We start from the raw sequence: 15151 nt of genomic DNA, 5'->3' as shown, positions 1-15151 counted from the left end.
AGAGGTAAATGTCCTGGGTGGGGCGAAAGGTGAGGGATGCTGTTTTTTTGCAGCAAACCATTTGACTCATTAAAGCATGTGCCTGTGTATCTTTCAAAAAACTAAGAAGTAAGACAACAATAGATGCGATCAGGTCGTGCCCAGTGCAGTAAAGTCAGTAACTCGGGGTAATGCGAGTGAGCGTATGAGAGGGAGGCAGGCACTTCTGGAGCGGGTCGAGGAAAAAGTCCTGTGAGCAAATGTCAGCCTGTCTGTGACTTCAATTTCATTGTCTTGTTCCACCTCTGGTTCCTTTCTTTCCGCAGCACCTTGCCAATCTCTCCCTCCCTCCCCAACTTTCTGTACCCCAAAGCTGCCCGCAGCATGAATCACGTTTCTGCCCACCTTTCTCTTCTGCAATGAGGTGTCAGGTTGAAAGAGTGAAGAGCGCGTGCGGCTCCTTTTGAGAGGGAGTCTGGGGTCAGAAAACCATTCTGATGAGGGTTGGCACATGGCACTTTAAAAAGCTCTGGGCCTCAGCTCTTCTTGTTAAGTAGGTGGAAGGTATCTGCTGTGCTTCTTATCCTAAACCTTCGAGAACGCCTATGATCTGACCCTTTCTCGATCTTCCAACCACCACTGAGCTCCAGTCACCCTGGCCTTTTCTTTATTAAAAAAAAAAATTTTTTTAACGTTTTATTTATTTTTGAGACAGAGAGAGACAGAGCATGAACGGGAGAGGGGCAGAGAGAGAGGGAGACACAGAATCGGAAGCAGGCTGCAGGCTCTGAGCCATCAGCCCAGAGCCCGACGCGGGGCTCGAACTCATCATGACCTGAGCCGAAGTCGGCCGCTTAACCGACTGAGCCACCCAGGCACCCCAACCCTGGCCTTTTCTTTTGTGCAAGTTTGGCTTGTTCAAGCCTTGCACCTGCTTTGAACCCTTTGCTTGGAAGGTTCCCCCTCTGTTGCCTTCTCCCCGTTTCCCCTGCCAATTCTTGGTATGCATGATTCCTTCTTTCCATTCTGGTTGCAACTCAAATGTCTCTCTCTTTTTTTTAACTTAACTTAATTTTATTTTATTTTGAGAGAGCATGCATGCTAGTGTGCGAGTGGGGTAGAGGCAGAGGGAGAGAGTGAGAGAGGGAGAAAGAGAATGAATCTTAAGCAGACTCCATACCCAGCATGGAGCTTGATGTGGGGCTCGATCTCATAAACCGTGAGCCATGACCTGAACCAAAATCAAGAGTCAGACACTTAACCAGCTGAGCCACTCAGGTGTCCCTCAGATGTCACTTTCAAGAGGCCTTTCCAAGCCACTCATTCAAAAGTAGCCACCTAGTCCCCTGACTCTGTCTTAGTGTCTTCACAGATCTTAGCACTGCCCCCAAGTGTCTGTTTATTGGTTTTCCTGTCTGCTCTCCCACTGGAATATGAGCTGCATGAGGTCAGGGATCTCATCCTCATTCACTGCTGTGTTTTTAGCACCTGGAACAGGGCCCGAGCACATAGTAAGCCTCGGTAAACGCTTGTGGATCAACAAATGCCTACACCCACGGAAAGCCGAATGATGTAATGTCTGCTGTGGCACTTTAGAGACTCTAGACTACTGTACCTGCATATCGGCTTTTTCAAACATCTAGATTTGAAAGTAGTATATTTACTTTCCTAACACCGTCTCCTTGAGGCTGATTGTAGTTCGGCCTGCCAGATGCCAGGGGAGAGTGGCTGGAGAGAAGGAGCCTGAGACTATACCAGGGCTTGGGTAAGCTGCTGGTGGACGGCTCACCGTGGCCCCCGGCCCCTCCCTCCCCCCCCCCCCCCCACCAGACCTCCCGTCTCCTATCTCTGCAGACCTTCAAATTTTTGCCAAGTGGGTTACTGGGCAGGCACCGCGGCGGACTTAGAGATCTTTGGCCCAATTTCCTGGTTGAATGTGCAATTTGTAGATGAGAAATGTCCTCATTTCCTGTGACTAGAGAAAAATAATGAAAAAAAATGGGGCAGAAGTACTTAACCACAGGAGGTAGAGAAAGCTGATAAAAAGGAGAACTGACAACAACCTGGAGCCAAGGGGCAGGCGAATTGAAGGCAGTTGTGGCATCTTGGCTGTGTTTTCCTTCAGACCCTCCCAGCCGCGCTCCCCTGCTCCCTTGGACCACGGTGATCACCACAAAATCCTACAGCTCTGGCTCTGGTCAGATGAGAATTTCTGAGGAAGGGGCACAACGGCGTCTTTTCCAGAAAGAGGAAGTGAAATAGTTGATGCCAGGTTCCCTTTTCCTGCTGGTCGGGCCCCCTGGTCAGGCTGAGCCAGCTCCCTCCACCCTGGTTTCCTGGTAGCGGCTCTAGGCTGCTGTCTGTGTTATTCATTAACCGGGCACTAATATTTCTGTTTACCCATCTGTCATCCTACAGGGGACTCGGGAGTCTCACAATCTAACTAGCCACCCGGATCCTCTTGGATCGGGCCCAGCCAGCCACATTCAGCTAGTGTTTATTATTGAGAAGTCCCTGTGCCAGAGCCCTGTACTATATGTAGCCAGGGAGAGAGATTGTTTTCTCAAATAGGACGTGATCTGTCTGCCAGTTGAGCATATGTGCCGGGAGGTATATCCAGTGATGTGCTTGCAAGAACTGCTCATTGACATCACTTGCCAGACCCGCGTTCGGCATCTCCATGTTGGTAGAAATCGGCCCAACGGAAGTTGGCAAGTGCTACAAATCAGGGCTTCACCGTCCTCCACCCTGCTCTTACCCACTCCACTGCCAACAAATCCCCCAACCTAGTTGTTTTAAACATTTTCTAGCACACATGAGGCGCACGCATTTGTCAGGTGGATGCGTGATAACTTATGGGGGCCTCCTCCTGGCTATTTGGTCCTTGGACAGTTCTAATGGTAGAAGGCACAGCCCCCACTTTCAGGGAGCTACCAGTCGGGTGAAAACCCCGCATGCTCGCTGTAGTATGTTACGGTTCTTAGATCTGTCCTGTGCGTTATCTCCTTGTTCCTAACAACCATCTCCCTTCAGTGGTAGGCACAGATATCAGAGTGTCTTAAAATGGAAATCGGGCCATTCTGCTTTTTTGCTTAGAACCTTTGAATGGTCTCCAAAGCTCTTAGAATAAATTCAGACTATTTGTGGCCTAAAAGATTGGCGTGGTCTGGTCCCTGCTGACCTCCTCGGCTTCATCTTGTATGGCTCTCTCCCCAGGTCGCTGTATGCCAGCCCAGTGGTTCTCAAAAAGTGGTCACTGACCACCAGCGTCAGTATCACCTGGGACTGTTCGAGGTAGATTCTTGGGTCCCATCCCAGACCTACTGATTCTGCAACTGTGGGGAGGGAGGACAGTAATCTGTGCTTTAGCAAACTCTCCATGCCTACGTTTGCAGAGCATTGCTCTAGCCCCACACTGGCCCTCTTTCAGCCTTTGAGAAGCTAAGGTTTTCTCCCTCCTCCCTCCCTTTGCATCAGCAGTTCCTATTTCTAGAATGTTCTTCCCATGGGCCTTTGTATGGCAACTCCTTCTCATCATTCAGTTCTCAGCTGAATATCACTGACTCAGGAGAATCTTCGAAACTCCCTTAACCTCTCATTGTACTTTCCCCCACGTTTCTATTTTAGTCCAGTTGTAAAAACCAGTTGCACATTTTGAAATTTCCTTGCTTATGTGTTTACTTGCTTATTGACTGTTTTTCCCCACTGGAATGGAAGCCCCGAGAGGTCAGGTACCTTGTCTCTTATACACTCTGCATCTCCAGCCCTTGGAAAAGTAGTATCTGGCTTCTAGTAGGTAACCCATACATATTTGTTGGACAAATGAGCTATTAATTTCCCAGGGAAGAAATGTGCTATATATCATATGACTTCATGCAGATCAAAGACGTGTTAGTGAGCAGCAAAAGGTTCACCATGAAAATCTCAGACCAGAGATTTTCTTGCACTTCTGTGATTGGCAAGAGCAGCCATGTGTCTGAAACCCTGGGAATCTCTGAGCAGGAAAGGGTTTGACACTTAACTGGTTCAGCTCTTACCAGGTGTGTCCGTTTCCTCAATGTTCCAGGATAGGTATTTTCTGTTTTCCACTTCAGTATTTCTGGAACTGGGGGGTGACTACCTTGTTGAGTTAGCTCAGTTCCATTAAAAAAATTTTTCTTTAAGTGTTTATTTATTTTTGAGAGAGAGAGAGAGAGCACAAGCATATGAATGAGGAAGGAGCAGAGAGAGAGGAAGACACAGAATCCAAAGCAGGCTCCAGGCTCTGAGCTGTCAGCACAGAGCCTGACGTGGGGCTTGAACTTAATGAACTGTGAGATCATAACCTGAGCCGAAGTCAGATGCTTAACCAACTGAGCCACCCAGGCATCCCTAGCTCAGTTCCATTTTAAACAGCCCTGACTGTTTGAGATGCAGCTCCCTGCTTCTTCTGCCTGTGATACTTGTTCTTCCCCCTGAGCTACACAGAATGTGTCTTCCATGAGCTGGACCTCACCTTGGTTCAGCCACATATCCAACATTCTCTTACTTGCTTCTCTTGAGTCAACGAAAAAGCAGGTGCTTTGGAGAAAGGCAGACCTGGATTTAAACTCTCTTTCACTTGTTGACCTTCGAAAATTCCCTCCATCATCTTAGGCTACTTCTCTGGAATAGTGGCTGGCATTTATTCAGTCATCACGGTCATAGGGTTTCAACTCTCCAAAACATTTTGGTTAATTCTTCTGGGCTTGATTCCCTGAGTTAGTGTCTTTTTTTTTTTTTTTTAAGATTTTATTTTTAAGTAATCTGTATACCCAACATGGGGCTCAAACTCACGACCCCAAGATCAAGAGTCTCATGCTCTACTGACTGAGCCAGCCAGGCACTCCTGAGCTAATGTCTTAAAAAAATAATGTGTAGCTCAGGTGCTGAACATGCTACTGATTAAGACCTCAGTGAAATGGGATTAGTCTTGGCTTGTTTAGACTCTATTTCTTTTAATGCCTCCCCAAATCAAATAAGCTTTTTCGGAAGGTGTAATACATCCCAGATGTACAGTCAGCAGAAAAATCCCAGATTTTTTTTCTCACACATTACTGATAATCATCCTATATGGTTACCTATCTAATATACGATTTCCATCATTTCTAATTTTTACCTACCTTATTTCTTTTAAGTTGGGGCATATTGGTGTTTCGTTTTGTTTGGTCTCTTAGAGCTAAGTGATACTGTAAAATTTCTCAGCAACTTTATATATACAGTCTCACTGGAATTTCAGAATAACCCTGGGAGGCATACATTATCCTCATGATTATGGTTTGGAAAGGGAGGCTAGAGGTCAGGACTTGCCCAAGGACAGCTTAGAAACGACCGTGAAGCTGGGGCTTTTACAGCAGTCCAGTGGTGTTTGAGGAAGGAAAACAGAAATGGAGCTCAGTTGGGTGGGAATTAGAAGGGAAGTCTTTCTGGAGAAAGTGAATTTTGAGTGGGGTTTTATAACTGGGAAAAGTAAGCAATCGGAAGATGAAGGAGTATGGAGTTGTGGCGAGAGGGACTTACAAATAGGAAGGGTCTCTCTGAAGAATATTTTCTTGGACAGATTGGGCCCCTGAGTGAGGCCAGGGATTCCTTTCCCGAGCTGCCTAGAGTAATCACTGGGGGGCTTTTAAAGGCTCATCCGCTGCCCCACCCTCAAAGAGTCAGGAGCTTGGCATGGGGTGGGGGACTGGGGGGGCGTGTACTATTTTTGTGCCTCTTCATACAGTTCTGATGTAGAGCCTCTGTTGCCGACCGCCAGGCTGGGGCTGGGATCAGTTAACCAGAGACAGTGGCCCAGGGCTCCTTCTTGGGGAGAGATGAGTTAGGAAGGTGGGATTGGGCAGGGAGAGAGGATACAAAGTAGGTAATGGAATGATAGGATAGGAGTTGCTGGAGGAGAACTCGTGACAGTAGGAAAACTCTGCAGGCTTCTAAGCCGGAGGGTTACGTGTTTTAGGCCCCTGAGATGCAGCTGACAACATGAAGTCAGGATTCACCTCACATCCTCTTTCTAGGTCCCGTCTCCATTCGCCAAATCTAAAACGGGATCCCACCAGCCCCGACAGTCACTCTACTCATTACATCCTGACCTTCAGCCATTTCTGTGGTTTCCCATGCATCCCCTTCCCCCCGTGCTGCTGCTGACTGTGCTTCTTCATCGCATTTTCGCCCACCCCAGCCTTGCAGAAAAGTACAAAAACTGTGGACACTCGCTGCAGAGTTTTACCGTCTTTATTTTCAGTCTGCCAGGCCAGGTTGTCTGCTCCTGGGCTCGCCGGTATTGACCTCTGACTGATGGGTGCCAGGCTGCGTCCTGACCCGTGTGGGTTGCCACGGACGGGGAAGACAAGACCCAGACCTCCGGCAGGTTTGACGCAGGGAGACAAGATACACGCACGAAGGCGACTGGAGCATACTTACAAAGCAGCAAGTGGAAGCGATAGATACAGTGCAAACCTAGATCATCAGAGGCCTGAGTCTCCAGTCCTCCCTCTTAATCCCCGCCCCCCCCTTGGCTTATAACCTTCCTGAGTCTTCTTTGACCTCATTTGGTATTCTCATCCACCTCTTTCCCGTTGGCTTCTTTCCGGTACCCACAGCTAGACCGGCGTCTAGGTGTTGTTCAAAGCTTATAGCAAGATTGCTTGAAGGACTCCGCTTGAGCCCGGTCATCCCCAGCTGCCGGCTACGTCACAGGGACTGGATTTGTATTAGCTACGTTGCTTCCGAAACCCTGGTCTGATGGTGCTTCTGTGCCTAACCATTTCTTCTTTTTGTCACAGAGCTGTGCTCCTTTGGGCTGGAAACTTCAGTCAGGAGGGGACACCAAGCTGCTGAGAGAGGTTTTCACAGCCCCAGTAGTGGATCGGGGCTGAGGATTCCTGACCCGTGCTCCCACTCTCCCAGCCTGCTCAATTCTTAGGTAACCCAGAGTGCCTCCAAAGGTCCAGGATCCCCCTAGTCTGTAGTGAAGTCGGAACTCGGTGCTCCCTCGGCTTGACTCACACCCCTGTCCCCACTCGCCCCCTCCGCTGTCTCTCTGCCTTTGCGTCCCAACAGGGAGGAGCCCTGATGTCGCAGTATCTGCAGCCCTTTTCCAAAGGCTCTGCGCACAGCCGATGAAGAGAAGTAGAAGAGCAGGGGGTCCAGACTGGCATTGAGGGAACTGAACACCACGGCTTCGACCCGCCACGGGGGGCTTTTCTTCGTGTAATACCCCACCAGGTGGGATATGTTGTAAGGCCCGAAGCACACCAGGAAATTAAGGAGGGTCACAACAGCCAGCCCCACAGCTCTGCGCCGCCTCTGGGCCCCCACGTGGGGCTGGGTGAGCATGATCCACACGAAGCGCCAGTAGCAGAAGATGGTGATCACCATGGGGACGAAGAAGAGGAAGAGGCACAGCTCCAGCCGCACCGGAAGCACCACGTTCAGCTGCGTTTCGGTGAAGTTCTCATAGCAAGTGATTCCATTCGTGTTTGCGGTCTGCTGGGTTGAGTTCAAGTACTGACCGATGATCACGATGGTGCAGTGACCAAAGGACATGACCCAGGCGACCACGGCAGCAATCACTCCGTACACAGGCTTGCGGGACAGCTTGTACTGCACGGGGAAAGCCACTCCCAGGTAGCGCTCGATGCTGATGCCCGCCAGGAGCCACGTGCTGCAGTAGATGCTGCTGTAGAAGCCGAAACCCGTGAGGGCGCAGAGCAGCTCGGGCAGATACCAGCGGAAGTTATAGGCGGCCTCAACCATCTTGAAGGGCAGCAGCAGCAGCAGCAGGAGGTCCGCCAGCGTCAGGCTGAGCAGGAGGATGTGGACGGGCGCAGGGTGAGGCTGGCGGACCCGCCCCACGAAGGCCCGCAGGGCCAGGAGGTTGGCAGGGAGACCGGTGAGGAAGATGACGATGTAGGCCGTGAGGATGATGGAGCTGCGCCAGTTTGTCATGGTTGCTCTGGAAGAGGACGGAAAAAGGCAGGGTCAGGAGGTGCCACTCACAGCCCAGGGACCCTCGCCTGGTTCAGGCCGCGGACGTCCTCCCTGCCGCACTCTGCCTCCCAGGCCAGACCTTTCTGTTGCCACCACTGCTTTGCTTACACCACCTGCCAGAACAGCCCAGAGCAATTATTGACTTTGCCTGGGGCGGGATATTAAGCAGGAGTTATTACGTTCGCCATCATGTGTCTCTGGGGGGGGACCAACCCTTGGCTTTCTCCTCTCCTCACAGATACAGGAAGTTACTGTTATCAGTTCGTAACTTTCCTTGGGTCCCTTAGTCAGAGACCTGCGGAGGGAAAGGCATCTCACAAAGGCATCTCACGGGGAGAGAGCTGTGAGCCGTCTGTCAGGAGCACCCATGCCAGGAAAACAAACCCAGGCCTTGAGACCCAGTGCCGGCTTGCCACAGGACCCTGCCACACGCCCAGGAAGCAGGTGCCCGGCCCCCAGCCCATCTCCCTACCTCATTTTCCTCTCCTTTTGCAGAACACAGATTCTGCTCCACCTTTTCCTCTCCTGACCTATGCCGGACTCTGGGACTGCATTGGAAAAAGGAAGCTAGTGATATGTAGGGAGGGACAGAGGGGAGGAAGGGTGAGCCAGTACTGTCTTTTGGGGCTTGCCCCCTAAAAGACTCTAGAGAACGGTTAGGAAAGCCCACAGGTAGCAACTGGCTTCAGAGCCCGGTGTTTTGACTATAAACAGAAGAACTCTTAACGGGGTCAACTCAGTTTCCATTTGGCTTGTAACCCTCGCTGCCCATATGCAGCCCGGCCCCTCCATCCTCCCTCTCTGGGCTTGATGTCCTGGCCTGTTTCCTTGATCCCACCTACACTGGCTCCTGTCTCCAGTTCCTCACAGACTTGCGTCAGCCCCCCAGCATCTCCCCCTCCAATCCAGATCCTGGCATCACTGCCCATAGCACAAGCACTGGGTTAGCTGCTTGCCTTGTCTGCAGTCCAGATAGGTGGCTTCTTGGGATTAGTCCTGAAGGAAAGTCTGAAAGCTTCTGGGAAAGAGGAACAGGGCTTTAGCCACTGCTACTGCCCATTTCACACAGGAAAAAAAAATTGTAAGGAACCTGCTGGTAGAAAGCTTTTATACTAGCATGAGTCATGTGACTGGAGAGGGGAAGGTCAGTAATTGAGCACTGTCTCCTCTCAGACCTGAAGGATGGGCACCCGCCGCCAGCATCTTCATTCCCTGCCCCCCAGAGACCCTCACTCTGCCTGCCAAACCCACATTCTCTGTCCCTAGGTCCTGAATTCTTTTTTCAATCCCAGGCATTTTTCCTATTTCTCAAGTCAGATGATCTTATCTTCTCTTTTCTAGGCAATTTCTTCTGTGATTCTTCTCATTTTCAGAAAAGAAGTTTCCTACGTTCTTTCATTCTTAAATTTTTTCCCCCTGTATGGTCTCCTGTCCTCTGCCCACAACAGGTCTCTTTTGCCCTCTTGATTGAGACAGATTGGTTTCGCCTAGCCTGCGTCTTATTCTGGTGGAAATAGTGTGGGATTTAGAGTCATGCAGATGTGGGCTCAAACCCAAGTCCCTCCACTGTGACCTTGGGGCAGGTAAATTTCTTTTTTTTTTAATAATTAATTTGTTTTTTAATTTACATCGAGTTAGTTAGCATATAGTGCAACAATGATTCAGGAGTAGATTCCTTAGCGCCCCTTACCCATTTAGCCCATCCCCCCTCCCTCAACCCCTCCAGCAATGCTGTTTGTTCTCTGTATTTAAGAGTCTGTTATGTTTTGTCTCCCTCCCTGTTTTTATATTATTTTTGCTTCCCTTCCCTGATGTTCATCTGTTTTGTATCTTAAAGTCCTCATATGAGTGAAGTCATACGACATTTGTCTTTCTGACTAATTTTGCTTAGCACAATACCCTCTAGTTCCATCCATGTAGTTGCAAATGCAAGATTTCATTCTTTTGGATTGCCGAGTAGTACTCCATTGTGTGTATATGTATACACACACACACACACACACCCCACATCTTCTTTATCCATTCATGCATCGATGGACAGTTGGGCTCTTTCCATACTTTGGCTATTGTTGATAGTGCTGCTATAAACATCAGGGTGCCGGTGGGGCAGATAAATTTCTGAACTTTAACTTCCTTTTCAGTCAAGTGTGGATGGGAATACTTCCATCTCAGGATTTCTGTAAGGCGTGGATGAGCTTATAAAGCAGATGGGCCAGTGCTTAGCACTTAGTGGGTACCCATGAGTGGAAGCCTGCTGGCAGCGTCTGAGCGACTGAGCCATTTGGTAAAATATCCGGAGGCTGAGGCCACCGACATGCCGTCTGACTTGGGGGAGTGTCAGGGATTCAGGAGGCCTGATGTCCCTTTTACAGGGAAGCTGTGCCCAGGCTCGGTGTCTTTCCCCCCACGTGTTCCCTCTCCCTGTGGGCTGCTCCTGACCTCTGCGCCACCCTTGTCCATTCCTCATCCCCTACCCCCCTGTCTGTGTAGCCCCTCTAGAAGCTCTTCAAAGCCCTGTCCAGATACACACACGGAGGAAACCAAGCCAGAACTTATTTTCCTCTTGAGGTAGGGAAGGGGCCTCTGTTTTGCCATCTGTGCTTGCTCCCAAATTTATTTGTATCATTTTGCTTTTATGATTTTCTATAAATATTCATGAGGATCTGGATTTAATGGCAAAGCAGAGACTTCCTGAACACAGATGTTGAGTAGGACTGCCGCTTTACCTTGGCCCGTCCGTCCCCTGCCTGTGCCTGTTCTCATGTCACTGCACCCTGTCACCTGTGTTGGCGAGGCCCCACTGAACCCCCTCCTCCATGTTTGGGGTAGTTATGAAGGTAACAAAATAAAGGAAACTTGGGGCTCATGACTCACAACACCCACCTATGTCACATGAAAAGGAAATGCAACCTCTGAGGCCGAATTCAAGGACTGTGCTTTCACAAAAACCATGTCTTTCACAATCTCTCCCAAGTTCAGCTTTCTTTCATCATTATTACAGCCCAGCTTGTCAGAATAGGAAGTTGGGCTCGTTATCTAAAATTTATGTATAATCACTTTCTCTACTTCCTTATTCCTCAATCAGTGCCCTCCCCCATCCCCTCGAATCTGGGTTATACCTCTGTTGTTCCATAGGACCTGCTCATCCTACGATTGGCAGTGACCTCCATGCAACTCAATTCAGTGGACATTTTCTTCCTATTTTATTAGCCTTCCACACAGTTTCCATAGCCTTCTTGAAACATTCTCTTTCCGTGAATTCTCATATATTATGCTCTTCTGGTTTCCCTGACTTTGCTCAGGTCACTTCTTAGTTTCCTTCACCGGCCCACCATTCCCTGATGGTCCTCTAAATGTTCGAGTCCCTTAAGACTTGGCTTCAGGCGCTCTCTCGTCCTGGTCCTGTGTAGCTCTTCGGCCTGTTGCATGCATTTCTGTAGTGTCGGTTACCATCTTCACAAAAGCCAGTTTTGAATCTCTATCCAGGGCTTCTGTGAGCCTTCACATCCACATGTCCAAATGCCTGAGAGACACTGTCATTCAAATGTCTCCCAGGCATCTCAAATTGAGTGTGTCCAGAGCTGACCTTCCCCAACAAGTTAGGCCTTCTTCCAGCATTCTCCCTGTTGGGGCATGGGATCTCTTCCCATTCCATCCCCTGAGCCATAATCTTGGAGTCCGTCTCAACACCGTCTTCTTCCTTATCCCCTGAATGCAGTCCCACACTTCTCAGAGCCCATTGAAGGCGTCCGTCTCTCTCCGTCTCCATCGTCCCATGTCAGCGTAAGCCGGAGTCTATTACCAGGAGGTTGGCAGGGGCCATGACCAGCTCCTTCCCAGCCACTCACATCCTGACAGTCAGTTCTCCATACTATAGTTAGTGGGATATTTTAAAAATATCAAGCCACTTATATCACCCTCTTGTTTAAAATCCTTTCTGAGGTTTCTTATTGCCTTGAGGATAAACATCTAAACTCTTTAAAACAAATTTCTTTAATGTTTGTTTGTTTTTGAGAGAAAGAGACAAAGCACAAATAGGGAAGGGCAGAGAGAGAGAGAGAAAGACACAGAATCCTAAGCAGCCTCCAGGCTCTGAGCTGTCAGCACAGAGCCTGACCCGGGGCTCAAACTCATGAACCGCAAGATCATGACCTAAGCTGAAGTCTGGCACTCAGCCAGCTGAGCCACTTAGGCGCCCCAACGTCAAAACTCTTAACAAGGCCTATAAGGCCTGCTCGGCATGGCCCTTGCCAACTTCCAGCCTAAACTCATATGTCTCTTCTCTCTCCTTGCTGTCTCTGCAAGACCATCTCTCGCTTCCATAAACGTGCCACCTTCCCTCTGCCGGGGGCTCATGACCCAGCCTTTGCCTGCAGCGCTCTATTTCTTATGACCCAGTCCTCCTCCCCAGTCAGTCCCCAGCCTTCTTTCAGATGCCCGCTTCCTTCTTAAGAAAGCCCTCCCTGGGGCGCCTGGGTGGCGCAGTCGGTTAAGCGTCCTACTTCAGCCAGGTCACGATCTCGCGGTCCGTGAGTTCGAGCCCCGCGTCAGGCTCTGGGCTGATGGCTCCGAGCCTGGAGCCTGTTTCCGATTCTGTGTCTCCCTCTCTCTCTGCCCCTCCCCTGTTCATGCTCTGTCTCTCTCTGTCCCCAAAAAAATAAATAAATAAACGTTGAAAAAAAAAATTTTTTTTTAAAAAAAGAAAGCCCTCCCTGACCTCCTAGGTGCAGTTAGATTCTCTTAGTACATGTTCTCGGAGCACTGTTGCTGAATAGTATTCTGTTTCATGGATATTTCATATTTTATTTATCCATTGACCTGTTGCTAGACATTTGAGTATTTTTTTGTTTTTCAGTGTTTGGCTAGTGTGAATAAAGCTGCTATATGTACATTGTTGTTTAGATCTTGGTGCAAATATGTACTTTCAGCTCTCTTGGGCAGATACCTAGAAGTATATTGGCTAGGCTATATGGTCAACTTCTTGTTCAACTTCTTAAGAAACTGCCAGTTTTCCAAAGTGGCTGTACCATTGTTATTCCTGCCAGCAATGTACGGGCATTCCAGCTGTTCCACAGCATCACCAGCCCCTTGATAGGTGTTAGTCTTAAGTTTTAGGCATTCTGATTACAGGCCCTGGTATCTCGTTGTGGTTTTAATTCGCTTTTCCCTGATGACTGTTGACGTTGTGCCTCTTTTTTATGTTCCGGGTACTGGTCATCTGTTAGATTATGGGTATTATATTTTTTCCCACTGTATGCCTTGTGTTTCCATTTTCTTAATGGTCTCTTGAAGAACAAAACAATTTTGAATTTTGGCAAAGTCTAGCTTATTTTGTTTTCCTCTTATGTTTTGTGCTCTCATGTTCTAAGAAATCCTTACCTACCTATCCAGCCCCACATCCTGTTGAATTTCCTCGGTATCTTTACTGAGAACGAATTGATTGTATCTGAGTGGGTCTGTTTCTTAAACCTCTCTTCTGTTCTAGCAATCCTTAACGTCTTTCCTTTTACCATCTCCCACCGTCTCGATGACTGTAGTTTTATAAGAAGCCTTGGAATCAGGAAGTGTAAGTCCTCTAACTTCATGTTGTTTTCTAAGATGGCTTGGGCTCTTCCAGGTCATTTGCATTTCCAGAGAAATCAGTTTCTACAAAAAAGCCTGCTGGAGTTCTGACTGGGACTGTGTTGAAGGCATAGATCAATTTGGAACTGTCAACATTGGAATCACACTGGGCCTGCCAATCGAGGAAACATGACATATCTCCATTTCTTTAGGTGTCGAATTTCTCTCAGCAGTGTTTCCGCGTATTCAGCAGAGAGGTTTTACGCGTCATTTCTTGCATTGATTCTTAGCTATTTTTGGTGCTCTTACAAGTTGAATTTTTAAGACTTTATTTTGTAATTATTTGTTGCCGTCGTAGCATCTTTTACAATTCCTTCACAGCACATGTGTATCTCAGTTTGTTATAATACGTTTATCATGTGAGGATTTGCTTACTGTCCATCTCCCTTGTGAAACTATCCGTGAAGGCAGGGAACATGGCTGTTTTTCTCACCATTGTATCCCCAGGGTCTGGCATAGAGCCTGGCACATATTGGACACTTGATAATTATTTCTTGGATGATGTGTGGATGGATAAGCGGAAGAATTGGAATGGAGAGAAATCCATTTTCACAAGCTCTGAGTTACTTGTTTGCAGTTGCCTCATTTTAGCTTCTTCTGGGACCTTCATAAGAAATCCCAGCTGGGAATCACTTGCGAGCTCTTTTGTAGATTAAGGCACTCCCGTTACTTTTGCGGGAAGGTGCCTGGATCTTTCCTCATCACCAGTATTGATAATTCAAGCTAATGTGTCTTTATGACATAGATCCTGCTTAGCAAATATGAGGGAGGTATGGGTATAAAATATTCAAAAGGGAAGGGGAAGGCACTAACGGTAAATGAAGAGCTGTTGTTTCATTCATTCGTTCAACGAAAATGTGCCTGCTCTCTAGGATGTGGTGGGATCTGTGCCAAGCGCAGGGTCAAAAAGATAAACACGGTCTCACACTCCCGGAGGGTGGTTACATGCTAGAGCATAGAGATTGTGAGCATATGTGCCACGGGAGTCTTTATGCAGAGAGAGACACTGTGAAGGAAGTGAAAGGGGGCGATGGCAGTGGTCACCACGTGGCAGGGACTTCCTTGGCCAGAGGCTTCGGGGAGGCCGTCTCTGCAGTTACTGTTAGCCGACACCTGAGAGGTTGAGCCGGATTCTGGGGCTGGCCACTGTGAGACTCCGGCAGAGGAGGGGTCTGGGCGGGGGAGCTGGCAGATGGTGCAGGAAGGCAGAAAGCACGTGTGTGTGTGTGTGTGTGTGTGTGTGTGTGTGTGCGCGCGCGCATGTACGCACACGTTCATGGGCAGTGGAGGAGGGAGGCAGAGAGGTTGGTGTGACTGGAGCATGGTAAGCTAGAGCCGTGACCGTGGATGACCAGACGGGTGTTAGTAAGGACTTGGGATTCCATCCGTAAGCAGTAGGAAGTCACTTGTGGGCCGTAAGAGGAGAGTGATGTGATGAGATGTAGGATGTGTGCGCTGCTGTGTGAGGAATGATCTGCATGGTCTCCAGAGGGATGACGTCGGAAGTGGAGAGAGAATAGAAGCGGTCGGGGCCACCCAGGGG

General features: G+C 48.8%; 1 protein-coding gene across 1 annotated transcript; it reads right to left on the bottom strand.

The window, feature by feature from the left end:
- Nucleotides 1-6210: 6210 nt before the first annotated feature.
- FFAR2 (free fatty acid receptor 2) lies at nucleotides 6211-9082 on the bottom strand. The gene is made up of 2 exons (XM_047836938.1): nucleotides 8943-9082; nucleotides 6211-7951 (listed from the first exon to the last, which is right to left on the bottom strand). The coding sequence occupies exon 2, from the start codon at nucleotides 7942-7944 to the stop codon at nucleotides 6955-6957; it is 990 nt and encodes a 329-aa protein (XP_047692894.1). The 5' UTR covers nucleotides 7945-7951; nucleotides 8943-9082; the 3' UTR covers nucleotides 6211-6954.
- Between the last annotated feature and the right edge of the window lie 6069 nt (nucleotides 9083-15151).

Source organism: Prionailurus viverrinus, chromosome E2, assembly GCF_022837055.1.
Source record: "Prionailurus viverrinus isolate Anna chromosome E2, UM_Priviv_1.0, whole genome shotgun sequence".
NCBI lineage: Eukaryota > Metazoa > Chordata > Mammalia > Carnivora > Felidae > Prionailurus > Prionailurus viverrinus.
This window is presented reverse-complemented; position numbering and strand designations above follow the sequence as displayed.